Source organism: Lepus europaeus, chromosome 5, assembly GCF_033115175.1.
Source record: "Lepus europaeus isolate LE1 chromosome 5, mLepTim1.pri, whole genome shotgun sequence".
NCBI lineage: Eukaryota > Metazoa > Chordata > Mammalia > Lagomorpha > Leporidae > Lepus > Lepus europaeus.
In genome coordinates this window covers 25,085,963-25,113,409 of record NC_084831.1, presented here as the reverse complement: position 1 = coordinate 25,113,409, position 27,447 = coordinate 25,085,963, and the positions used below count along the sequence as shown (strand labels likewise).

Sequence of the window (27,447 nt, the reverse complement as noted above, 5' to 3'; positions counted from 1 at the left end):
TGCGGCGCCGGCACACCAGGTTCTAGTCCCAGTCCGGGCACCGGATTCTGTCCTTGTTGCCCCTCTTCCAGGCCAGCTCTCTACTGTGGTCCGGGAGTGCAGTGGAGGATGGCCCAAGTCCTTGGGCCCTGCACCCCATGGGAGACCAGGAGAAGCACCTGGCTCCTGCCATCGGATCAGCGCGGTGCACCGGCCGCAGCGCGCCAGCCATGGCAGCCATTGGAGGGTGAACCAACGGCAAAGGAAGACCTTTCTCCCTGTCTCTCTCTCTCTCACTGTCCACTCTGCCTGTCAAAAAAAAAAAATATATCGCAGGTTCAAAGTCTTTTTTTTTTTAAGTGAATGGCTAAATGTTACATTTTGTGTACTTTTGTGTGCACAAAATCTTGGCTGCTTTCCTTCCTGGGGGAGACCATGTCTGGTCAGAATCACTGCAGAGAATAGTGGTGGAAGGGGAAAGCTGCTCCCACTCCCCTTGCCTGGTGCCATGCACACAGCAAACCTTCATAAACTCCTGTTTTATTGGAGCCAAGTGAATTCCTGCCACATAGAAGCTTCCACCAGAGAAAACATGCTTGTCCCTTCACCCCCACCCCACAAACCCTGTGCTCTTTGTCACTCCCAGTCTTAATTGTGACTTTGGGCTTATCACTGCGTATCTCGTAGACTGCAGCTTCCTTTCTGAAAAGTGGGCATGAAATCTCTGCTTCCTTCAAGGTCACTGGCAGGACCTAACAAGGTCAAGCAGGCACCTGTAAAAGCTTAGTGTGGAGATGAGAATTGAATGCTCATTTCTTCTGTGAGGAAGAAGAGACCAGAAGGGGTAGAAAAATTGATCACTGCAGTTTAGAAAAAGAGTTGCATTAAGGCTGTGGAGAAGCACAATGGTTTCCTAATCATACCCTGAACCCGAAGACCAAGACGCCCTTGAGGCTGGATGACACGCCAACTCACCAAAAAGCACACAAAGTACTCATTGCCCAAGACAGGCTCTTTTCTTTGGAGAAATATTACCTTTTCCTGACTTAAAACAGTTGCCAAATTGAGGCTGGTGCTGTGGCATAGTGGGCTAAGTCTCCGCCTGCATCCCATATGGGCTCCTTTTCTAATCCAGCTCTCTGCTGTGGCCTGGGAAAGCAGCAGAAGATGGCCCAGTTCTTGGGCCCTGACACCCGCGTGGGAGACCTGGAAGAAGCTCCTGGCTCCTGGCTTTGGATCTGCCCAGCTCTGGCTGGTGCTGCCATTTGGGGAGTGAACCAATGGATGGAAAATCGCTCTCTTTTTCTCTCTCCCCACCCCTCTGCCTTTAACTCTAACTTTCAAATAAATAAATCTTTAAGAAGTTGCCATTTTTCCTATTCAAAAGGTAATATCTGGGCCAGTGCTATGGTGTAGCCAGTAAAGCTACCTCTGCGACACCAGTATCCCATATGGGCAGCAGTTTGAGACTCGGCTGCTCTACTTCTGATCCAGCTCCCTGTTACTGCACCTGGGAAAGCAGAGGAAGATGGTCCAAGTGCTTGGGCTCCCACACCCACATGGGAGACCGAGAAGAAGCTCCTGACTCCTGGCTTTGGCTTGGCCCAACTTCAGCCATTGCAGCCATTTGGGTCACGAATCAATAGATGTAAAATCTTTCTCTCTGTGTCTCTTCATCTGTCTGTATAACTCTGATTTTCAAATAAATAAATCAATCTTTAAAAAAAAAAGGTAATATCTCTATACTATAGAATTCACTATGGGACTTTTTAAAAACACAAAAATATACAAAGGGAGAGAAGCTCCTCCGATCACACTACAGAGGTCTCCACTTGTTACTATTAAATAAAATTGGGGTTTTATTGTAACTGCAATTTTGTATCTTACGTGGTGAGCATTTTCCCATGTGATTGTTTAATACATGGAAGGAGGCCAGATTCCAGTATGTAAATTTGTTGCAATTTGTTAACCAGTATCTTAAGGTTGGACATTGGGGCCAAGGCTGTGGTGCAGTAGGTTAATTCTCCACCTGTGGCACCAGCATCCCATAGGGGCACCAGTTCTAGTCCCGGCTGCTGATTCAGCTCTCTGCTAAGGCCTGGGAAAGCAGTAGATGGCCCAAGAGCTTGGACCCCTGCACCCGCGTGGGAGACCAGGAAGAAGCTCCTGGTTCCTGGCTTCGGATTGGCTCAGCTCCAGCCGTTGCTGCCATCTGAGGAGTTAACCAGCAGATGGAAGACCTCTCTCTCTGTCTCTCCCTCTCGCTGTCTGTAACTCAACCTCTCAAACACATTTTTTTTTTTAAAGGTTGGACATTTATTTTTGGTTTCTTGGTGTTTATTTCGGGATTTGGGGCTGTTAGGAGCGCTACAATTAACATCTTTGTTACAAAAATCTTTACACAGATCCTTGATTCGTCTGCAGTGGACTTGCTGGGCCAACGTGTATTTGATATATATTGCCAATTTGTCTTCTAAGAGCGATTTCAGCCACTTACACTTCTACGGGCAATTTCACAGGCCTTAATGGAATTGTTGGTGCCATTAACTGCCAAGTACCTAACTAGAACTGCCGGCACCGCCGCTGGTCTTCACTTTTTCCCGCCCACTCCGCACAACCCGCCGCGAGGGCCACGAGCACCCCACCCCTTCCTAACTCCCGCACCGATTTTGTCCAATCAGAAGTAACCTTCCTCAGTAGCGCCACACGGTTGGTAAGAGAAAATGTCCGTCGCGCTTAGGGGCGGGCAGAGTGAGCTGACAGACACGGCGGCCGACCAGTGTGAGCGGAGGGCGGGGCGTGCGTGGTGTGCGTGGCGCGCTGGCCTGGCAGCTCTGGAGCTGTGAAGAGTGCGGGCTTGTGGCAGTGAGAGACTTCGGCAGACATGGCTCCCAGCGTGCCAGCAGGCGAACCCGAGCACCCGAAAGGCATCCGGGCCGTGCTGCTGGGGCCGCCCGGGGCTGGCAAAGGTACCCAGGTGAGCAGCTGGACCGGGCTTGTCGGCAGAGCCCGCGGAACTCCAAGGTCAGGGCGTCCGGGGGTCCGGAAGCCCTCTTCCCGCGCGGGAGCGAGGCCTTGGGGCGCACGGCCAGGGTCTCAGGTTCTGGTGAGGCGTGTGCGGGAGGGTCCAGATTGGAGGTCGGGGCAGTTTGGGGTAGTATTGGAGTGTTTGAGGGACACGGGCTTGAGGTGTAGCGTTGGGGGCGGGGGAGAGGGTCGAGGGGCTCATCTCTTTAAGAGGTTGCAGACAAAGATTTGAGCCGTAGGGTGAGCCTTCTGGGTTCCAGGCTGAATGGAGGCAAGAAGCGTGAAAGCCCAGATTTCCTGCGAGTTGGCAATGCATTGCCCAGAGTCAAGGTTACCTTCCAGGCGCTAGGGTTAGACCTTTTTTTTTTTTTTTTTTTTTAAATAATGATTGATGGCTGGGGGTGGAGGAGCACCTGCAACACGTGGGAGCAGAGTGGGCGCTGACCTGTGCTGATCAGGGGGGACTGCCAAGAGAAGTGGGGTGTGACCTGTGGGAGCCTTGGAAGAAATCCCAGGGTCCTCCGCGTTCCTCTGAAAGCTGGGGATGGGTGTGTAGAACTGGGGAGCCTGCTCAGGGCCCCGAGTCCTTTGAGTAGTGCACAAATTAAAGACTAGAAATGCTCGTAGGGTCCCTGCTTCCGGTGGGATCTGAGACCGCTGAGGGGTCCGCAGCTCAGGTAACTCAGTCGACTTTTTAGATGGAAAGGGAAATCGAATTTTAATTTCCTTCATCAGCAAGTAAGAAAATAGGCCTGAGAGGTCAGGTGCTGACCCAAGGTAGTGAGATTGGTTTCGTGGAGCCTGGGCCTCCAGAGGAGTGGAGTCAGGTTGCCTCCTGCCCTAGGGAGCTGCGGGGCTGCTGTGTTTGGCCTCTGGCCCCCTCCAGATGTGGGACATAACAGGCCATGGATCAGGGTTGGGATTTATTTCTTCCAGTGTGGAAGTTCATAGATTGCATGGTGCAAGTCCTGTTCCTGCCCGGGGTCCGACATTGCCCATGCCCGCAGCCCCGGGTCTTCTGCACTTGCTTATTGTTAGGCTCTGAAGAGGAAGTTCCTGGAAGACCACGTTCCCAAGCGAATGGGGAACTGAAGACTGGCTTGTGCCCACCTTTTTCTTCCTAGCATTCGCCAGGTTTAAGAAGGCCGCATACTCGGTCCTGAGATACTGTGGCACCCAAAGTGTTATTGGCACGTGTTGGGGTCATTGGGCATGAGTGAATGACACAGGTGATGTGGGTGATTAGGAACCAGGAGGTCTGGAAGGCTCCTTCGTTCCTGTGACTTAGCTTTCTGCCTCTGAGCGCTAGGTCAGCAAGGACTGCTTTCCCTTTTCTCTCTGTAGCCTGACCTGATCCTTCCTTGGAATTCGCCAGCACCCAGGCCCTTGTCCTCAGTGGCATTGACATCTCCTCTCTCCAGTTGCTGCCACCCTCAGTTGTGAGGTAACCTCCAGCCTGGGGACGCTTAATTCCCAGACTCTGCAGATTTTTGCTGCCAGCGACCAACCATGAGCAGAATAGTTCAAATGTGCCAATTTTGTTTTTCTCAGCTCATATTGAAGTTAATGATTTCCATCGTTGTGCAATGGGCAGCCCATCCCAGTGCTGAGATGAGGGCCTCATGGTCAGCAAGCTATGTAACTTCTGAGCCCCAGGGTTTCTCCTGAAAAGTGGGAATAATACTTACTTTACTCATTCAACATTTCACAAGCACTTAACAAGGGAGATAAGGCAGTGAGCCAGACCGATGATAAGGTCCTTGCCCACGATGTAGTATAAATATTCACAAGGATACGGGATGACGAGTGTTACTTATGTGTATAAACCTTCTGTAAGGACCTGGTGACAGCCTGGCATATAGTAGGTGCTCAATAATTATTATCTCCCTTCTCTTTCTTCATTTTTTTATTTTTTGACAGGCAGAGTTAGACAGTGAGAGAGAGAGACAGAGTTATAGACAGTGAGAGAGAGAAAGGTCTTCCTTCTGTTGGTTCACTCCCCTAATGGCCGCCACGGCCGGCACTGCGCCGATCCGAAGCCAGGAGCCACGTGCTTCCTCCTGGTCTCCCATGCAGGTGCAGGGCCCAAGCACTTGGGCCATCCTCCACTGCCTTCCCGGGTCACAGCAGAGAGCTGGACTGGAAGAGGAGCAACTGGGACAGAACCGGCGCCCCAACCGGGACTAGAACCCGGAGTGCGGGCGCCGCAGGCAGAGGATTAACCTGGTGAACCATGGCGCCGGCCTCTCCCTTATCTTTCTAAAACCTCTTCCTTTCCCCAACTCAGGCTTATTTCAGTGTAAATGATTGTTTGGGAAGTTTTGGAGAAAATTGACTCCTGAGCTGACCGATAAGGTACATGTATGGTTGGAGTTGGGGAGAGAAGACCTTGTAGAGTGAAAGGGATGAGTGGAGCTGGGACTCTAGGAGAGAGTCAGATTATAACAGTCTCTTAACCTTTTCCACAGCTGGACCAACAGCAGTATTGGCTGTTGCAGTTTTTATGAGGTAGAAAATGTGCGTAAATCAGGCTGCCAAGCAGCAGTAGTACTTAGCCAGTGGCATTTAGCCTACAGACACACCCCACACACCCTAACTTTTTATTATGAAGAGTTTTAAATGCATAAGCAGGATGGTATAATAAACCCCATTGTACCCACTCTCCACTCCAACAACCATCAGCTGGTGCCGTTCCTGCCATCCACTCTCCCTTCTCAGAGAATTAAAATGCATTCCCCAGGGGCCAGTGCTGTGGTATAGCGGATAAAGCCGCCACCTCCAGTGCCGGCGTCCCATAGGGGTGCCGGTTCGAGTCCCGGCTGCTCTACTTCCGATCCAGCTCTCTGCTATGAACTGGGAAAGCAGTAGATGGCCCAGGTCCCGGGCCCCTGCACCCATGTGGGAGACCCGGAGGAAGCTCCTGGTTTCGGATCTGCCCAGCTCTGGCCATTGCGGCCACTTGGGGAGTGAACCAACTGCCTCTCTAACTCTGCCTTTCAAATAAATAAATCTTTAAAAAAAATACATTTTCCAAGTGTCAAAACACTTTATTTATAAATATTTCAATGTGTGTATCTAAAAGATAAATATTAAAACAAAGTAATAACAGTTTTTAATAGCAGTGTTCAAATTTCCATTTGTGTCTCAAGTGTAGTTTTTTTTTTTTTAAATATTTATTTTTTTAATTTATTTGAAAGGCAGAGATCCAGAGAAAGGAGGAGAGACAGAAAGGGGGAGAAAGGTCTTCTAGCCACTAGTTCACCCCTCAACTGGGCCCAACAGCTGGGGTTGGGCCATGCCGAAGCCAGGAGCCTGGACTGTCTCCCAGGTCTCCCATGTGGGTGCAGGGGCCCAAGCACTTGAACTGTCTTCCCCTGCTTTCCCAGGCACTCATTAGCAGGGAGCTGGAACAGAAGTGGAGTAGCTGGGACTCAAACCGGCACCCACATGGGATGCTGGTGTTGCAGGTGGAGGCTTAACCTGCTCCACCACAACACCAACCTCTCAAATGTAGCAGTTTTGTCTCCTAATTTATAAGTTCCTCTTCTCTTTCCGCTCCACCCCTTTTTCTGTTTTTTTGCAGTTTTATGGAAGAAACTGGGTTCTTTTTTTTTTTTTTTTTAAGATTTATTTACTCGAAAGAGCTACAAAGAGAGGAGAGGCAGAGAGAGAGAGGTCTTCCAGAGCTGTGCTGATCTGAAGCCAGAAGCCAGGAGCTTCTTCTGGGTCTCCCACGCGGGCGCAGGGGCCCAAGGACTTGGGCTATCTTCCACTGCTTTCCCAGGCCATAGCAGAGAGCTGCATCGGAAGTGGAGCAGCCGGGACTCAAACCGGTGCCCATATTGGATGCCGGCAGTGCAGATAGCGGCTTTACCCACTATGCCACTTCACTGCCCAGAAACTGGGTTCTTTATACTGGGAGTATTATCCCTCATTTTGGAAATTTTCGTATTTGCCAATTTTCTCCGTCCTGTTTCTTTTGTTAGTTGGGGCCACTTAGATTCTGGTTTAATGTATTGAGCTGACTACTTCATAGGTGGTGCTGTGTTCTTCATTAGGTGTGTGTGATGTCTGCTGTCTCTATGGTGCTTGTAGACCAGGGATGGGGAATGTCTGGCCCTGCCAAGGCAACTGCAACTTTTTTTTGTAAGATTTATTTATTATTTGAATGGCAGAGATACAGAGAGAAAATCTTTAATCCATTGGTTTGCTCACCAAGTGGCCACAACAGCCTGGGCTGGGCCAGGCTGAGGCCAGGAGCTTCTTTCAGGTCTCCCACGTGAGTGCAGGGGCCCAAGTACTTGGGTCATCTTTCACTGCCTTCCCAAGTGCATTAGCAGGGAGCTGGATCTGAAGTGGAGCAACCAGGTCTCGAACCAGCACCCGTATGGGATGCTGGCACTGCAGGCAGAGGCTTAACCTCCTATACCACAGTGCCAGCCCATGTTAACTTTTGTTTTGTTTTGTTTTTAAGGATTTGTTTATTTGAAAGATTTACAGGGAGGCAGAGAGAGAGCAGAAGAGATCTTCCATCCTCTGGCTCATTCCCCTGATGGTTGCTATGGCCAGGGCTAGGCAGACTGAAGCCTGGAGCTTCATCTGGATCTCCTACGTGGGTGGCAGGGATGCAAACACTTGGGCCATCTTCTGCTTTTACCAGGCCACTAGGAGGGAGCTGAATTGGAAGTAGCACCCATATGGGATGCTGCATCTCGGGCAGCAGTCGCAGCAGGCTAATTTTGAAGTTGATAATGCTGTGTGGCCCATGAATGAAGTTATAAATATTCAAATAGCCTTTGGCAGAAAAAAAGGTTCCCCACCCTGGGTGTAGACCTTACTGTTCAGGGCCTGGGCACAGTGATTCATCTTGGATGGCAGTATGGGGTTCTAATTATGTCATTCCTTTTTCACTTATTAGCTGGAATATTCCTATAATGAAAAACTTACCCTCATTTACTATTTGATTACCTGGTGGTGTGTGTATAGAAAAGGCAGAATAAATGGTTGATTTGTTCCCTTTGTCAGCTTTCAAAATAAAGTTGACCATTGGGTGTTTTCAGTTGTGAAATTTCCCCTAAAAAGTCAGAGTTCCAGTTTCTCTTGAGAAATCAGATTTGGCAGCAGCCACGTGCAGCTGAGAGGCATTGCCACTCTGGGTGGTCCGTGCACTCTCCTGTCCCCTGCACTGTCCTCTCTGCTGGCTATGGCTTACATTTGACTCCACATACATTTACATTGCCTGCCGGTCCCCTAATTGGCAGATATTTGCAATCTTTGATGTAAAATCCCTAACCTGGGATCAGTGCCTAGTACCTGCTTTGCAATGTTTTCTTCCCACTAGTACTTCCTGTTACACCTGCATAACTCATACTTTATGTGGATATGACTGAACCTTCCTTTTAAAACTTTCCACATTTAACTAGTTAGACATTTGAAAAGTACCTACTTTTGCATAAGCATAGTGTTTTAAAAACATCTAGAATGTTTGTGCTTGTTATTGTAAATAACTTTATTTCCCTGTTTCCTTTTTAGGGGTGGATGTTCTCATCTCTCTCTCTCTCTCTCTCTCTCTCTCTCTCTCTCTCTCTCCTTAAGTTTATTTATTTATTTGAAAGGTAAAGCAACAGAGAGAAAGAGATCTTCCATCCACTGGTTCACTCCCCAAATACCTACAACAGCCAGGATTGGGCCAGGCTAAAGTCAAGATCTCCATTCAGGTTGTTCACGTAGATGGCAGGGACTCAGGTACTTGAGCCGTCATCCACTGCCTCACTGGGAGTGTGTGTTGGCAGGAAGCTGGATTGGAAGCAGAGGTGGCATTCGGTCCCAGCCACTCCAGCATGGGATGCAGGCCTTCCACATGGCGGCTTAACCTGCTCACCACAACGCCTTCCTGCGTTTCTTTCTTTTTTTTTAAGACATTTTATTTATTTATTTATTTATTTTTGACAGGCAGAGTGGATAGTGAGAGAGAGAGACAGAGAGAAAGGTCTTCCTTTTGCCGTTGGTTCACCCTCCAATGGCCGCCGCGGTAGGCGCGCTGCGACCTGCGCATCGCGCTGATCCGATGGCAGGAGCCAGGTGCTTCTCCTGGTCTCCCATGGGGTGCAGGGCCCAAGGACTTGGGCCATCCTCCACTGCACTCCCTGGCCACGCAGAGAGCTGGCCTGGAAGAGGGGCAACCGGGACAGGATCGGTGCCCCGACCGGGACTAGAACCCGGTGTGCCGGCGCCGCAAGGTGGAGGATTAGCCTAGTGAGCCGCGGCGCCGGCTTTTTTTTAAGACATTTTAAAAAATTCATTCATTTAAAAGACAGAGGAACAGAGCTCCCATCCAATGCTTCACTCTCCAAATACCCACAATGGTCAGGGTTGGGCCAGGGCCAGAGCCAGAACCAAGACTTGAAATGCTGTCCAGTTCTCTGATGTGAGTAAGCAGGAGCCTAGCTGCTTGATGTATCACTGTTGCTACCCAGCGTCTGCATTAACAGGAAACAAATCAGGAGCCAGAGGCAGGTGTCAAACCCAGGCACTCCCGTATGGTACGTGGATGTTCTAGCATCTCAACTGCCAGGCCAAATGTATGCCCCACTCACTTCTGTGTGTCCAACTTTTACCAGTTCTTTGCGGTCAGGTACACTTAATGCATTCAGTTGCTGTCTTCTAGGTCAGGCCCATCAATATGAGTGGAGCGACACAACTCTGTGAGACCCATGGTCTTATTCCTTCTTTCACAGTTGGAGAAACTGAAGTCCAAATAACTTGTTCTCTAGGCCATATGGCAAGTACTTGGCACAGGTTGCATCTGCATGACTTGCAAACCCACAGCTCTTTCTGCTGCTATCTACTGCCTCAGGTTAGATTTTTCTCCTACCCTGTGCCTATCAGGAAGTTATAGTAATTACATCATAGCTCAGTTTATGTGACAGAACCCAAGCTGAAGACTTCACATGCATCATCTGATCTAATCCTACAGGACTGGGAAGTCGGTCCTGGTGCTATCCACACCTTCTTACTGAATAGGAAACTGAGACCTAGAGGCTGTATGCCCCAGGAAACAAATGTGGTAGCAGAGGCAGGATTTGAACTCATGTCTGTCTGAGTCATCAGACAGACTTTACACTGTTGCTGTGTAATGTAGTTGGAGAGACAGAAATGAATAGGCATACAAAAAATGCTAGTGCAAGATGCCACACACCAGATGAGTGACTTGTTAAGTGGTGGGTTAGTTCAAGGGTAGAACAAGAACTATAATTTGTTGAAGGTCTCCCATTCATCCTACCTTCCCAGAAAGGTTAGAATAGTATCCCTGATAAGTTAGGAGGCAGAGCTAAAAGTCTGACTGTGATTTCTGTGATTTAAAACAAAAACAAAAAACCTTTAGTTGAAGTATAGTATACATAGAGAAATGTGGAAAAAACCGTGAGCAAGCATCTCGATGCATTGTGAACAACTTGTGTAGTTTGCACTCATGAAGAAACAACACCTGCAGCACTGTGCAGTCTGCTCGTGCTGCCTACTGTAAGGACAGGCACCGAGGCTCCCTGGGTCGTTTGGTGTAGGGCTGCATTCTGTCACGGCTGAGAGCTAGAGCTTGACAGCCTTGGGGCCCATTGCCGACTCTGCTTTTACCACCATGGGATCTTGGGCAACTTCTGAATTTCATCTGTAAAATGCAGATGAAAAAAATAGCTCCTACCTTGTGGGTTTGTTACATGGTATGCATTCTAAATACTAGGAAACAATGCATGGAAAATTGCTTGTAGTTACCTGATATTGATAGGATTCCTCAGAGAAAGAAGGGATAGTTGGGAAGATTTTTTTGATGGCCCAAATGTTTTGAGAATTTGACTAGAGAGAAGGGTAAGGCTTAGGCCAGTAGGGGAAAGGGAGTGGGTATTCTCTGGAGAGACGAGCTTGAGCTGAGTCCTTGGGGAGGCTTCTGTGTTACGGACTCTGGAACTCCGTGTAAGAGCAGCTTGTCCCCAGTGCTGCAGCGCAGACTTCCATGGCCGTGCAGAGTAAATACGGAGTGCCTGCCGGTGTAGAGGTTGATTATGGAGAGCATTGAGTGCAGTCTCAGATGTTTAGTCTTCCCTCCTCATGAACTGGGGAGAAGTTGAAGGCTTCTGAATGGTATGGGTAGCACATCCAGCAGTATTTTAGGATATGATTCTAGTTGCATGTGCAGTAGGAATGGGAAAGATGATAGCAGAGTGAGAAAACAGGTGGGCTTGAGATTAAATCAGTTCTCAAGAACTAGGAGTTTGCCTTTAGTTCCTGGTTCCAGGCACAATGCTGAGTGTTTTCTGCATACACTCTTGTTGAGTCCCTGCAGCTGCCCTCTGTTAAATAGACATTGTTGCCTGTACTCTCTGGTTGAAGAATCTGAGGCATGGGGCAGGCGTTTCAGACACCTGTGCTGTGTATCAGATACCTGAGTTCAGTATCTCCAGTCCTGACTTCAGCTCTCTGCTAATGCTGCCCTGGGAGGCACAGTGATGGCTCAAGTGATTAGGTTCCTGACACCCATGTGGGAGACCTGGATTGAGTTCACAGCTCGAGGAGATGACCCAGCTCTGTCTCAGCCATTGCAGGCATTTGGGAAGTGAGCCAGTAGATGGGGGAGCATTTCTCTCTATCTCCATCTACCTCTCCCTCCCCTGCAAATAAATATTTTGATTAAAAAAAAAGAAACTGAAGCCTCAGGAAAGTCACATAACTTGTTCAAGGTGAAACTGAACAAAGAGTAGTGTCTGTGCCACAACAAAACCCAGTGTCTTGCCACTACCCCAGAGCTTCACAGTTGTGTCAGAATCCCAGAGTGCTACCTGAGAACCACACAGTCATAACTTTCAAGGGTAAGCCTGGCATTTGAAGCAAGCGCTTCACTATCTGAGATAACACAGATGCTCTTCATCTTCCATTGGGATTGTGTCCTGATAACCCCACTGTACATTGAAAATACCATAAATCAAAAATGCATTTGATGGGCCGGCGCCATGGCTCACTTGGCTAATCCTCCGCCTGTGGTGCTGGCACTGTCTCTCTCTCTTACTGTCTAACTCTATCTGTCAAATAAAAAAAAATTTTAAAAAAACAGAGTTAGGGAGCACACGCACATGTGCAATCTTCCATCCACTGGTTCACTTTCCAAATAGCCTCAATGACTGGGCCTGGGCCAGGTCAAAGCCAGGGGCTTCATCTGGGTCTCCTACATATGTGGTAGGGGCCCAGGGACTTGGGCCATCTTCCACTGCTTTCCTAGGCACATAAGCAGGGAGCTGGATTGGAAATAGGGCAACCACTACTTGAACTGGTGCTCATGTGGGATGCTGGTACCACAGGCAGCAGCTTAGCCTATACCACAACTCCATCCCCTCTTGTAGATCTTTCTTTTTTTTAAGATTTATTTATTTATTTATTCGAAAGTCAGAGTTACGCAGAGAAAGAGGCAGAGAGAGAGAGAGAGTGGTCTTCCATCCAATGGTTCACTCCCCAGATGGCCGCAACGGTCGGATCTGTGCTGATCCGAAGCCAGGAGCTTCTTCCAGGTCTCCCACTCAGGTACAGGGGCCCAAGGAATTGGGCCATCTTCTACTGCTTTCCTAGGCCACAGCAGAGAGCTGGATGGGAAGAGGAGCAGCCGGACTCGAACCGGCGCCCATATGAAATGCCGGCGCTTCAGGCCAGGGCATTAACTCGCTGCACCACAGTGCCAGCACCTCTTGCAAAATCTTGACATCAGAATATCCTAAGTTGAACCATCGTTAAGTCAAGAGCCATCTGTATGCTGAAGTTTGAGAACCACCAAACCCCATGCTGCCTTTCTAGTGTGTTTAGCCATTTCTACCCGCTTCCCCCCAAAAGTCCCCACCCCCTCAGTTCTCACAATGAGCCTGTTCCTCAGGTTCAGCAGTAGTCTGTAGCCAGCAGTAACACTTTGCTTGTATTGACTCTAGATCCATGCTCTTCAAAGTGTGGTTCAGGAACCGTCTGAGCCTGGAAGCTTAAATGCAGGTGCTTGGTCCCTACCCCATGGAATCAGAATCTGCCTGTTAACAACACCCCCAGCCCCAGTGATGGGGAGTCGAGAGCACTACTATGAGGCATAAATTTGCAGTGTGGTGAGATCAGAATGAAGTCTTTTCAGCAGACTTCTGTGTTCTACAAGGAGTATTGCAAAAAAAGATCACTGAAGAAGGCCTTTCATTGAGTCCCCTTTGTCTGATGTTCAGGGTACTTTATTTCATTGATCCTTACAAAAGCTCTGCAAAGTAGTTAATAGTGAGGGATCTGACACTAAGAAATTTAACCAGCCCGGTATCAGACAGCCACTGAAGGCCTTAGCCAGGATTCAGGCATAAATCTGACTCCAAAGCCTTTGTGTGTTCTTTGTAGCCTACCACATTGACAACCGTGCAGCCAGCAGAAAACGAAGGTGTTCCTTTCCTGCCCGGTCTTCCCCGTTGGGGTGTGTGCTTCACAACAGCTATAGAATCCAGTCACCTGGAACAGTGCCTGAGAGTCTTGCAGTTTGGGAGTGATGAAAATAGAATGGCTGGGTACTGTGCTAACAGCTCCTCTCTGTGGTAATTTGGTCAGCCTTTCCCCTTGAGCAAGCTTGACCTCCTAATTGTTTAGCCATGTCAATTTCAACAACCAGGAGGAAGATGGGCAGAAAGTGCTATTCTCTGCGTGTATGGCCACAGTTGCTAGCCTGCTTTCCCATTGCCAAGGGGCTTGGCCTTCATTGGTTTTCCACAGTTCATAGTTTTTAATGCCTTCCCATCTGGGTTCCATTTTGCAATGAAGTCCTTTCTTTGCTTGAACTGAATCGTTCCATGAATCACAAACCGGAATTTCCTTACTTGAGCCCCATCTGTTTCCCTTTATTGTATGCACTTAAGCATGCATTTAAGAAAACTCCCAGTGAACTTGTTTGAACAGGGATCCAAACCCACTTACATTATAAAACAATTGAACCAGAAAGCTAAGTATTGAGCTCTTCATACTAATTCTATCCCCTATGAATTTTTTTTTAACCACGGTAGAACCAGTGCTCAACTGTGCATTCTCTCCTATTCTAATTCTGCATTTTGACTTATAGTCCACCAAACTCTGACTCTTTGAGGATGGGGTCTGTGTCTTCCATTCATCTGTTTCCCTGGCTTCCAACAGGGTTCTTGGAAGAGGCATGAGTAATTATTGTCTTTCTGTATGAATGAGTATAGAATTAGGGCAGGCCTTATGGGAATAGCTAATGTTCACTGAGCACTTCCTCTGTGCAAGGCCCTGCATAGGCCAAACTATATAATCTAATCAACTCGGTGATACAGGTGGTATTACTATTACCATCTCCACTTCACTTAGAGGAAAAGTTGAAACCTGGTAAGGTGAAATAACTTGTCTGACTTTATGTGTAGTGATTGGTGACCTGGAGTCTAAAACCTAAGGAGTTTGAATTTCAAGCTCATGCTCTTGACCACAGGCCACACTGTCTCCTAAAACATGTAAGTGCTTACCATTTGCCAGGTGCTCTGCAAATACATCTCATGCTATCCTCACAGCCACCTTCTGATATGAAGCTGCTTTTGCCTTCATTTTAAACAGATAAGGAAGCTGAGCCTGTGAGAAGGTGAGTGACTGGGCTAAGATAATGCAGCTGCCTAGTGACAGGGAGGGGGAGCACCCCATGCTAGCCGGGGGCGAGCCCATGTTCTCACCCTTCACCCAGCGGATACGTTACATGATGATAGCACGTTCTTCCTGTGGCATGTACTCGTTCTGTGCATTAGCATCCTGCCAAGTTGATCTCGTTTAAACTTCACAACAGCCATGTGAGTGTAGGCTTTGCTGTATTTATGTATTGTTTATAATGGGGAGCATGAGGCCCATGTGTCCAGTGGAAGTAGTGAGACTAGTTAATACTTGTGATGACTTCTGGCATGCAGGTGGTACTGTTTTAAGTACTTTACATGTATTATCTCATGTAATTTCTGCTGTGACTCTGTAATCGTTGTACATTAGAATGTAAGTTACTTTTATCCCTGTTACAGGAAGAAGGCATTTGCCTAAGTTTACTCAACCAACAAATGGCAGGACCGAGTTCACCAGGACCAGCAGTGTTAACTGTATCTTGTTTTTTGTCTTCTCCATAGGCACCCAGATTGGCTGAAAATTTCTGTGTCTGCCATTTAGCCACTGGGGACATGCTGAGGGCCATGGTAGCTTCTGGCTCAGAGCTGGGAAAAAAGCTAAAGGCAACTATGGATGCTGGGAAACTGGTAAGTTTATCAATACAAGTAAGGGTTGGTATTCCTCAGAGTCTAAATCTGTACTTCCAGTATGGTAGCCACCTACCACATGTTGCTATTTTAATTTAAGATCCACTTGTTTGGTGCAGTGGTTAAAGGTACTGCTTGGGATGCCCGCGTCCTATATTGAACTGCCTAGGTTTGAGTCCCAGCTCTGCCTCTGATTCCAACTTCCTGCTAATGCGCTCTCTGGGAGGTAGCAGATGATGGCTCAAGTTCTTAGCTCCCTGCTACCCATATGGAAGACTTGGATTGAGTTCCAGGCTCCTGACCTTGGCCTGGCCCAATTACAGTTGTTGTGGGCACTTAGGGAGTGAACTAGTAGATGAAATTACTCTGTCTTTGCCTCTGTCTCTCTGCCTTTCAAATAAATATTTAAGTTTTCTATTAAAATAAATAAATTCAGCACCTCAGTTGTAGTAGCCACATTCCAAGTTGTTCACCAGCCAATGTATTCATCGAGCATTTCCATTGTCATAGAAAGTTCAGTTGGGCAGCCCTGTGCTACAGAATGTTTTAACAAACTGATAGATTATGTGAACTTTTAGAGTCGCAACTTACTGGGTTTGTTCTGATTTTATGACACTTAATTTATTGACAGTATTCTTGAGATTGCTTTGTGCTGAATTTTTTTAATATGCTCAAATTTTAAAGCCAAAAATGGAATTGCCACCTGTAGGCCAAAACTTAAATATATTCAAGAAAGGTCTTAGGAAATTACAGTAGTGTTTTTTGGGGGCCGGCACTGTGGCATAGCCAGTAAACCTGCTTTCTGCAGTGCCAACATCCCATATGGGTGCTGGTCCGAGACCTGGCTGTTCCACTTTGATCCAGCTCTCTGCTGTGGCCTGGGAAAGCAGTAGAAGATGGCCCAAGTCCTTGGGCCCCTGTACCCATGTGGGAGACCTGGAAGAAGCTCCTGGCTCCTGGCTTTGTATCTGCACAGCTCTGGCTGTTGTGGCCATCTGGGGAGTAAACCAGTGGATGGAAGATTCTCTCTGTTTTTGCCTGTCTGTAACTCTGCCTTTCAAATAAACAAATCTTTTTTTTAAATAAAAGCATTTTTTAACCTACTTTTGTGTCTGTCTAGTTGTTTTTGTTTTTCCTTTATTTATTTGAGAGAGAGGGAGCACTCCTATCCACTGGTTCATTCCCCAAATACCCACATTACGCTACCCCTGCCCAGGACCAAAGCTGGGTGCCAGGAACCCAATCCAGATCTTCCACGTGAATGGCAGGAACCCAGTTCTTTGAGTCATTATTACCACCTCCCATATAGGGTCTACATTAGCAGGAAGCTTGGAAGCAGGAACAATAGGCACCAGAGTCTGGAGTCAAACCAGGCACTCCTGGATGTGGGTGTCCTAACTGGCATCTTAACCACTAGGCCAAGCACCAGCCCCTATGGCTGTGCGTTCTGTGTCTCTAACTTGGCAGTAGACAGAAAGATAATCCTTCCTGTCTGAAGGATGTGATAGCATTTTCTCTGGATTTTAGGTGAGTTGGTATGAATAGTTCCAGAGCTTAATTGTAACACGTTGTTCTGGAACTTGACCTCTGGGAATCACCTTTGGAAGTCATTTTGTGCTCGGTCTTCTGATCTTTTCCTGTCTAAGAGTGTTGATTGGAGAAAGTGCTGGGCTTTGCTCTCAGCCCCAAGTTACCAAGTCTTTGAGACTCTGTACCTGCATCAAATGGCACCTCTGCCAGCCTACCTGTCTGCCCTTTTCTTTCTAGTTTTCCCTTCCTGTTAGTGGGGTCTTGCCTCAGGCCAGAAAACTAGATACTTTGCACATTGGGTCTTGATGGGAGACTATGTACGGCAAGAATTTGGGATGTGGCAGTGAGATTGCTTATCTCCGGCCTTCGCTTAGTTGCAGCCTTTATACTTTGTCCCCCAGTTTCAGCTGGTCCTGAAAGATAAGAGCATCGCAGTCGCCAAGATGAGCAGCCCTCACTGTAGTCCTAAATAGGAACTTTTCTTTCTGTAAAGGCGTGGGAGAAAAACCAGTGTTTGAAAGTTAGGGTGGCAGCGGGGTGTGTGTGTGTGTCCCTTATTAGGGTTTTTAGGGGGGCTCAGAGCTGTGTTGGGTTGGCTCTTCAGTTTCTTCTGGCCCAGTCTTGCCAACTTCTCTGTTCCCCTTCAAGACCAGAATGACACAGGTGCGTAACCCGGTGTACCCTCAGTTGGGTTACCATCAGCCTAATCAAAATCATGCATCAGAGAAAGTTGTTGCCTTCATGCAGTCCGATCCGCCTGCGCTCTCTCCTGGAGCTCTCCTCAGGCGATCGCTCAGCCACGAGCCCTCACCTTTCCTGGGCCTTGAGGGCCATCCACTGCTGCTGGGCTGCTGAGCTAACCTGATGGTTAGGCCTTTGAGTCTAGTGGCAGGAGAGGCCTTCAGGACCTGCGACATGGACCACTCCTGGTGGAGTGACAGCAGAGGAATCCCTCTTCCCTCCCCAGGTTATTGGGACTCAGGGGAAGAGGATGTGTTTTGTGGCAACAACAGAAATAAGCATGATACTGAGCCTTCCAAATGGAGCCACTCCACATTTGTTCTGATTTTTGCTTCTTTGGGGTGAAGAAGACCCGCTGTTTAGTCACCTGGGGTTGGGCTGTCCCCTTGTTAACTGATTGAAGCCCAAGGCTGTTTTGTTCTTCACTTCCAGGTGAGTGACGAAATGGTCGTGGAGCTTATTGAGAAGAACCTAGAGACCCCTTCGTGCAAGAATGGTTTTCTTCTGGATGGCTTCCCTCGCACTGTGAGGCAGGCAGAAATGGTGGGTGGTTTCATTTTTCTACCCTCACTGCATGGACGCAAACTCTGGCCCTTAAGCTCGTACTTCCTCTGAAGGAGATGGGTCTGACCGAGTTCTGACAGCTTAGGTGGGCTACACACTCTTTTGCAGCTTGACAACCTCATGGAGAAGCGGAAAGAGAAGCTTGATTCTGTGATTGAATTCAGTATCCCAGATTCCCTGCTGATCCGGAGAATCACAGGAAGGTATTTGTCCCCTGAAAGTCCCTTCTTTTCGTGCTCCCTCCAAGTTCTGTTGACCTGTAGTTGCTGTTGTGTAATCCCAGCCATTTCAGCATGGATTGATCTTGTTTGGTGACATCCAAAGTGGTGACATGAGATAGGGACATGGAATGGAGCAGAGGCTGAGTAAGCATCTCAGTCCTGTCCTCTCTCCGACCCTGGGTGTCTTTCTTATCCTCCCTAAGACTGTTCCTCTTACGTAGAATAAGAATACTGATGCCTGCTTAGAGGAGCCGTTATTCTCGTCAGATAGCACGAAGTGCCTACTTCAGAGTCCTGCTTGTAGTAGCTGCTTCAGAAATGTCCAATTCCTTCCATAGGTAGCTCCATGTTAGCGTTTGTTAAATCTGGTTTCAGCTGGAGTTGCTAAGCTTTATTGTAAGCTTTTTATTGATTATAAAATTATGACTATCTGTACAAAATTTAGAAAGTAGAGGGGGAAACATATTCATAGTACAGCCACACTGCTGTTTCTCTGTTTCTAGCCTGTTTCTCTGTAATAGTTGACTTTTAGCACAGAAATGCTTCTGAACAACTTTGTTCTAAAACAGCAGCTGCTGCTGTGGTGACAGTTTCCTTGACTCTCACTAATCTCTCTGCCATCTGCTCTGTGCCTTCCAGAAATAACCACTAGTGGACCCTCCGTTCTCTTCTTTATTGTGGGCTGTGAGTTTTTATGTTTAGTTTGGTGGAGTCTCAGGAAGGTGGTCACCGCATCACTGTAGGTGAACTGTCACTTATTCCCTTATTGCTGTACATTTGTGTTTATTCTGATTGGTCACTGTTCAGTTTTTCCATGACCATCACGTAATGCATGTAAATTTTTGGATTTAATTAGGAAGAAAAGGTTTTCTTGTTTCAGACTTTATTGCTGTGATTTCTAACAGAGTAGAACGCTTTCATGTGTCTCTAATAGGTACCTTCAAGGAGAGAGGTAGCCATGAGACAGACAGCAAGGTGGTTTTTAGAGACTATGAGCAATACAAGGGGGTCTACCTGATACTCATTTTCTTTTCAAATGCCCAGATTCCATGTTTCCATCTACTCTGCAGGCTTCTTCAGTGTAGGGACTCTTGTCACTTTGCATCCCTGTTGTGCAGAGTAGACAAAGCTGATGTAGGCCAGGAAGTGGTAAGGATCAACAGTAAGGGACACCCCCTGGCCTGGAGTTCCTGAGGTGTGCATCGTATGTTAACAGAACCAGGTAACAGTGGGAGCCTGACATGACGGGCCCTACTACCTGAGGCCCTCCTTCCTGTATACTGTGGTACTAGGCGCTGGGGGCAAAGAATAGGAGGGGCTCTAGAAGAACAATGCAGTGGTGACATCTCTGACTTCAGGGAGCCATTTAGTGCAGAAGGGATGGAAAGGGAAAGGCTGCCTGGGACAGGCATGTCATCAGCTCAGCCCTCCTGGATGAAGAGGATTTCAGGGAGGCTTTGCCAGAGGGGAGCAGAGGCAGGACCATGTATGGGCGAGGGGAGGGGCTCTGGCCTGGGCTGGTAGGTCCTAGACTTGTCTACTCAGAGTTGGAGGAGTGACCTGGGCCAGTAGAATGAGTACTACTGGAAAGATAAGATGGCAGCTGTTTAACACAGAGTCCAGGAGTCATGAAATGTCTTTGAGTCACTGGGTGTTATGGCAAAAACAGCTTTCTAAAAACATTAGCTTGGTCCTGGCCTACAAACTAAATTGCAAGAGAAGGGAAACAGATAAGGATCCCTTCTTAGGAGCCTGGTTGTGAGCCACATGAAGGGATGGAGGGCCCTGACTGGGCTGGTGGTGGAACAGAGAGGTTCTGAAGAACAAGCTGCAGCTTCGCTGTACAGGGCCCTTAGTTTGGAAGCGACTGGTTTGGTACACTGCCTCCCTCACAGCCGTGACAGCCTGGCGAAGATGGTTTCCAAGTTTACATGGCATGCCCCAGCCCTTCCCAAAGACTCTGAGGTGAACCCAGCAGCCTATGCTCCCCATCTCTTGGGGTCTCCCAGTGGATGCCGTAATGGAAGGCACCCCTCCCAGCACCTGTGTTAAGCTGTCCCTCAGCAGTTTATTTAATCTACTGTCTTTTCATCCCCCAGTAACCCACTGCCACTTTAAGTCCATATTGTCCCCCCAAGACATTCTGTGATGAAAACAGAGTCCTCTCTCACAGAGGTGGGATTCAGGAGTCTAAGCAGTTTCCCGGCTGACAAGCTGAGATACTGATCCCCTTGTGGGCAGCCCAGGAGGAGCAGGCCCCGCAAGTCTTGAACACACATTTCTATTTCTATGTGTGCCAAAAGATGAGAAATGTTCAGAAATTCTGGTGCAAGAGACTTTGATGAGGAAAGTAGGCATCAGTTCAATAAGCAAACACTTGGTTAACAGAGAATTGAGAAACCACACAACCCAAGCACACTGTAGCTGTGGAGCAAGAGTTAGGCCTGCCTCTGGGCTCCTGTGGTGTGGGTTTCTGGGCTCCTGTGGTGTGGCCATCCTCAGTCGGGAACGTGGGCTTGTTCCCTGAGGAGACTAGCACAGTTGCAGCCACCAGCTACACATTCAGTGCCAGCTACGTGGTTGTTCTTGGTCCCCATTCCATGACTTGTCTAGCATATCGTTTTTCCTGGTGACTTGAGTGTCGCCTGTGAAGGTTAGGCCGTCTTGTCTGTGTGATCGCTGTGCTGCATTGCCTGGTGATGTTTGTGTCTGTGGGACATGTTTTTCCTCCTAGTACTTTCCTGGCTTTGTGATCAAACTAAGAGACGGGGGTTTTAATTTCTCTGTCTTTGGCTCCCTCTAGCACTTTGTACAAATCTCTGTTAAAGGATTATCACATTTGTTGAAGCTATTTCCACATTTTTCTCTGCTTCTAGGCACTGCTTGTGAGCAGGGATCCCTACTCATTACTTTGCAGTCCCTGAGTTCAGCTTAAGCCCTGGTTGGGACTAGGTGTTAGTGTTCGGTTCAGTGAACAGGTGAATAGAGTGAGTGACGGCGTGAGACCAGCACGGAGTTCCTTCTCTGGAGTCGTAAATTGGGTGGTTAGGCAGCAGTTTGCCTCGTTAGCCAGACACTCATTATGATGTTTGGTTAAAACACAGAACGTGCTCGCTCTGCCATGGCACGAGCCCAGTTATTTTCCTGACAAGCCAGTTATTTTCCTAAGCGAGAGATGCCTACAGCTGGGCTCTCTGCTGGGTAAAAGCCTTGCGTCCAGCTTCTGTCCCTCTTGTCATTCCAGAGATGCCTGGGCTCAGGGGGTGGGTGGCTGACTCATGTCCACTTGCTGTCTTGCAGGCTGATTCACCCCACAAGTGGACGTTCCTACCACGAGGAGTTCAATCCCCCTAAGGAACCCATGAAAGATGACGTATGTAAACTCAGGAAATTTCCTTTTCTGTCCCTCTTTTTGCTTCACTGTTTTCTCTTTTTCCCCATTGTTCTTTCCATCTTCCCTTTGTATCTCAATGTTACTAACTTAACCATGAAAACTATCACTGTAAAGTAGATCAGACTGGCCCATGGCGGACCCATACGTCGTCTCCTCAGCTGGTTTCTTGCTTGACTTCCAGGTAGCTAGTAGGGCCGGCTGCTGCTAGTGCCCGGCTTGTGCCCGTCTTCTGTCTGGAGCAGCCCCTCTGGCGTCACGCCCATGGGACTGGTCAGCTCATCAGAAGGCTGCCTGGAAGTGCAGCATTGGCTGGGGGAGGACAGTGCTAAAGAGAAGTTTGCTACCAGTTCTGCCCAGGAGAATACATGCTTTCACTGCAACCACTCTGCTGTGCCAGGACGTCCTGGGTTGCCACAGGAGCCCGCTTGTAGTCTGTTTGAGATCACGGAGGCAACAGTAGGAATTTTGCGATTTATCTTTGTCATATGAGACAAGTTCATCAGATCACCCAGGTTCTAGAAATACAGGTTCCAAAACCATGAGGTCCACTAGTCCCATTCACACAGTTGGTAATTCTATATCGTGGAGTTCTTTCTCACTTTACTTGCCACTTCTAGTATGTTGGTGGGTGACACCCTAGTAAATATGCTAAATATTTAGGCAACTTAGATTCAGCTGTGAACACATCTATGAGTTTGATGTGTTCTGCTGGACTTAGGGGCCTCTGTCATCCTTGCTTCTAACTATAAATAGGTGCATCTTGGAGGCTGGACAGCCTGAGCACAAAGCTGCCAGGGAAAGGCAGTGACCATCTCCCTCTCGTGAGCCTTGTTCCCCATGGTCAGTGTTTCTGACAGGCTCCCTGGCTTCTCTGGACTAGCTGGTCTGCTGCTGGGAGTAGCAGGAGTCTTTGTCAGAGTCTAGATTGTCTGTCTGTGTTTCTGATAGACTTTGGGATCTGCGTCCTAGGCAGAATTAGCCGCATCTCAGCTCTGCATCTGGCATAGAATAAGAAAACCTGGTCTTCATTGTCCTCTTCCTGTTCTCAGATCACTGGAGAACCCTTGATCCGTCGATCAGATGATAACGAAAAAGCCTTGAAAATCCGCCTGGAGGCCTACCACACCCAGACCACCCCGCTTGTGGAGTACTACAGGAAACGGGGAATCCACGCTGCCGTCGATGCGTCCCAGACCCCGGATGTCGTGTTTGCGTGCATCCTCGCAGCCTTCTCCAAAGCCACATGTAAAGACCTGGTTATGTTTATATAATGTTGGGTCCAAAGAGGAGTTTCTTCTTCCTCTTCCTGTCAGGGAGTTGGTGGGAAGGACAGGGCAGGAGGAGGGAAGCTTCTCAGGCTAGCAAGAATGTCATTGGATGAATTGATTAAAAAAGGATTCACCTGATGTATCTTTGGCAATGTGCACCTCTCATCTCTGTGTGTGTGCACACGCGTGCGTGCGTGCTCTGCGTGTAAGTATGTTCCCTCTCCTACTTTCTCAATCTTGTCTAGGTTGCTTTACCACGTGTTTACTTCATTAGCTGTACTTTTGATTTTATTTTTCTAGCCAAAATAAACCAGATATCTGCCAGGCATCCCAGCTCCAAAACCTATTAGTATTTATTCCATCTCCAGCAGCTGATTAGAAGTCCACATTGTTTGCAGAGGAGTCCGCTTGTTTCTGGCCCACAATAAAAAGCCCTATGAGTCAGGGATCTTTATTTTTTCCCCTAAATGGAAGGAATAAAAAGGCACTCACATTACCGATTCCAGAAACTACTGAGGGAGACTATCACCACAGAAAGAGCCAGGCCAAGTTATTATTTTTGCAGTCTGCACCATGGTGCTGTAAAGTAGGGGTCATTGGGACTTGGATTTGAACATGAAATTGTTGCCAAAGAATCAAGCGAGGTGAGAGCTCCTTTAGAATTCAGATTGTCTGGTATCTGAGCAGCCAAATCCACTTCCCCAACAAGCTACCAGGGTAGCTTCTTTTGCTTTTATTTGTAACGTTTGCCTCTGTTTCCAAGTGTGAACAAGATAGTGATTTAGGGGTGATCTATTCTTGGATACATTTTGATTAGAATTTAGTCAAACCTACATTCTCTGCAGCATATGAAGCCCAAATCAGATGTGTCCCTTTTAGACCTAAGCCTTCTCCCTCCTAGATTCAATCCTTTCCCATTATTCCATGACAGCAGTCCCCATGGACTCCCCAAGAACAGGTCACCCAAAACTAGCATTACCCATGACAGTAACCAGCTTTTAATTATAACCTTAGATCCCCAGCTATTAAATGTTTCCTAAGGTCCATGCTGTGCGTTTTGGTCTTCTGTTTGATCTGTGGCAAATAGCTGAATTAATAGGCTACTGGAAGAGACCATAAAAACGGCATCTTCTGGAAAAATCATTAGAAAGTCAGCAGCAGGTCCAGTAAGTAATGCTGCCTGTCTCAGCGTGATCTGTGCTGACTCAGTGCAGTGGACCCCAGAGTGCCCAGTCCCATCTGACCTGAGCTTTCCTGCTGTCTGTGCCACTACTGGGGGTCTGGTCCTCTGTCCACATGGAAACTGGGCATGGGTGTGTGGCCGTCTTCCCTCTGCCTGGTCCAAGTGAGCGTCTGCTGCCTCTGCTGTGCCTTGTTTCCCTGGCTCTAAACTAACTCCACCCACCCTTAGCGGAAGCCCGGCTGGCTTTGTGTGTTTCTGGGAAGCACATGACTTTCTGAGAAGGGGAGGAGGAGTGGAACCAACACTGTGAACTGTGCCTGTGTGAGCCTGGGGTCTCTGAGTGGGCGTGGCCCCATGGATCTTAGAATTGACCTCCCTTTGGGGACAGTTGCAGGCACTTGCTCTCAAAGTTGAGGTCCCTGAGTGTTAATTGAATGTGCATGAGCCCTGTCCAAATACTTGTCATCCCTCCCCACACGTTCACAAGTGCGTGCACACATAAATGCATGTGAAATTTGGGCTGCCAGGGGCGTGTATGCCCATCTCAGGTGGTTAGGGTCGTATTTCTGCTTCATTTAACTCCACTGTCTCCACCTCAGCAGGCATGAGAGCTTTCACCCTCCAGAGAAACATCCAGTGGTTAATGCATTTGGTTGCTGGGGCGTGCATGCCATCCTTTGCTGATATGTACTTGGTTTTTAAAAACCCATTTTGTTCTCTCTTGTTTCCTTTCTATTTCAGCATAGTAACAGAAGGCCAGGCGAGACCGCACCACTGCTCATCACCCCGCCACGTGATCCCTGCTCTTAGGTGCTGGGCAGAGGGGAAGGGTGGTCGGGGAAGGATGGAGAGGGCGGGCTGGTGAGGAGCTCGAGGATTTGGAAGAGCAGCAGTGTTCTCGTAGTGAGGCAGCTTCTTTTACACACAGGTGGGCGTTTCAAAGGGGGAAGATTAATTAAAAAACACTGTGATCAGAGAGAGGGATTGGGTACAAATAGAGAGGCAGTCGTATTTTAAAGGAATCGGGTTTTCATTTACTTGAACTGGTGGTGATATTTTTTAAAACCCATGCCCTGAGACCTCAGCTTTTATCTCAGAACCTCATGCGTTGCCAGGCCACGAATACAGGAAACTGAACTGAGATCTGTGTGTCCTGGAGCGTGGGACAGGAAGCATTTGGGTACTGACCTTGGTTCCCCACACCATCAGATCAGAAAGTCATCTCCATGTCTGAGAGACCTGGGGGGGTCGTGCACACAGGTGGTAGCTCAGCAAATCAAGTTTACTGGAGTCACGGGGAGGCTGGACTCGGTCCCTCCCTCTGACCTCCCGCTGATCTTGCCAGTCCACCTGCCCTCCTGGCTGAGTTCTCAGCAGCCACCCGACACACGCCTCAATGCTACACTCTTGCCTTATTCATCCGTGGTGTGTGAGGGTCCTTCTTGAATCAACGAGCAAGTGTCCTACGCTGTATCATCCAAAGACTGTCCTTTCCACCCTCAGATCCTGTGAATGGGACCCCTCAACAGCACTATGATGAATTGTCTTCAATGAGGTGCCTTTCTTAACTGACCAAATGCTGCCTTGTTTGACCCTTAAGTCAATAAAGTATATAAAAAATTTGTATCCCCTGTTGTGGCATTTGTTAAGAAAATCTGGGCTAGAAAAATGTTGACATCTGGACCTGGCCTGGAAGCCCTTTCTTGTGGTCCCTGACAGCCGTGTGATCAGAAGGTCCAAGTGTGTGCTTCTAGAATGGGCCTCCACCCTCTTGACCGTCACCTCTTAGGCAGGCTTTTCTTGGAGCCCAGAGACAAGGCAGCTTGGTCTAGTATATAGACAGTGCTGTGCTTGGGGTTCAAGGGACCTACAATAATCCCAGGCAGTCATTCACTCTCCTGCTTCCTCTGAAAGAGGAGGCTGGGAATGCCACCTTCACAGGCTGTGTCTGGCACACGGTGAACATTGGATGAATATTAGCTGGATCCAAACATACACAGAGAAATACCCACTTCCTGTCGGGCTGTGTGGTTGTTGAATAGTCAGTTGTCCAGGACCTGCAAAGCCAGCACTTCTGGTCCCTAAGCCAGATCTTTGGCTGCCCTTTCAGCTGAACACCCTGAGGAAATCAAGGCCGACAGAAGCTGCTCTGTGCGTCCTAGTTTAAATCCATTTTCTCCCCAGCGAAGGTGAGTTCAATCATTTGTCCAGAATGAAAGTCTCTGCTCTTGGAAGGACTGCCTTTGCCAGGGAGGCTTCTGAGAAGTGACTGCTGTTCCCACAAGCAGAGGGAGCTGGACCGGAAGCGCTGTTTTGTTCGGGCCTCTTACTGCTGGGAGAGAAGCAGAGTGCTGTCCCCTGAGCCAGCTCCTCTCCCACCTGTGGGGCACTTCACCTCTGCAGAGGCATGCTCTGGTGTCCACGGGACTGATGTGCTCTGGTCTTTTCTTGCCCCATGAAAATCATCTCCCCTTCCTCGATCATCGTGCATCCAACCGGGAGTTCAGTCCGACCAGCCTGGGAAGCAGCACGGGACAGTTGAATACACCAGAAGACCTGGTGAGCTGGTACCCATCTGCCTCACTGGGCCTTTCTCATCTGCAAATCAAGACTGGATGGGGTGAGACGCCGCCACTCCGGGGAGACTGACGCCAGACTGCGCAAAGGCTTCACACCCCCGGCCCCACGGAACCTCATGGAGCGCCGTGCACTTGTAGCCACCTCCTGGTTTGCGGGAGAGGGGAAGGAAGATTCCTGCGGCAGGGCAGGGACTCAGGTGCAGTCCCTGGTACCTGTCTGTCCCCTTGACCTTGCTGCTAAAGTGATCTAGTGATGGGCAAATCTGCAGCCAGGAGGCGCCTCTGAGTAGGAGCCCTTCCTGTAAACACTCGCTCTGCCAGCCTGGAGCACCCAGCTCTGTGTCTCAGGACCTGGTGTGCAGAGTGACTGGTAGGAGGAGCAGCCTCCACGGGTGCCGCAGAAGAGAGCCGTCAGCAGCCGCAGCTCCGCCTGTCCGGAGAATGGGAACAATCCCCCCCGCAGGTGTGCTGGCGGCCGGGCACTCCTGTGCTCAGACGAGGTCCTCGGCAAACGCTGGCGGAGAGAAGCTCGACGTTGGTGAGAGCAGTTGTCCTGTCAGGAACCAACCTAAGGATGCTTCTAATTAATTTTTGTAAAGATTTATTCATTTATTTGAAAGGGAGAGAGGTAGAGACAGAGAGAGATCTTCCATCCACTGATTCACTCCCCAAAT

General features: G+C 48.5%; 1 protein-coding gene across 3 annotated transcripts; it reads left to right on the top strand.

The window, feature by feature from the left end:
- The first annotated feature begins 2,783 nt into the window (after positions 1-2,783).
- On the top strand, positions 2,784-25,820 carry AK2 (adenylate kinase 2). Of its 3 annotated transcripts, XM_062190905.1 has the most exons (7): positions 2,788-2,956; positions 15,168-15,293; positions 17,997-18,107; positions 18,237-18,331; positions 21,650-21,722; positions 22,793-22,988; positions 24,936-25,820. In XM_062190905.1, exons 1-7 carry the CDS (start codon positions 2,864-2,866, stop codon positions 24,938-24,940), a joined length of 699 nt encoding a protein of 232 aa, XP_062046889.1. In that variant the 5' UTR covers positions 2,788-2,863; the 3' UTR covers positions 24,941-25,820. The 3 variants fall into 3 exon arrangements, with proteins under 3 accessions (XP_062046890.1, XP_062046888.1, XP_062046889.1); XM_062190904.1 differs by lacking the exon at positions 24,936-25,820 and having other exon boundaries at positions 2,787-2,956; positions 22,793-23,153; XM_062190906.1 differs by lacking the exons at positions 18,237-18,331; positions 24,936-25,820 and having other exon boundaries at positions 2,784-2,956; positions 22,793-22,883.
- The last annotated feature ends 1,627 nt before the right edge of the window (positions 25,821-27,447 follow it).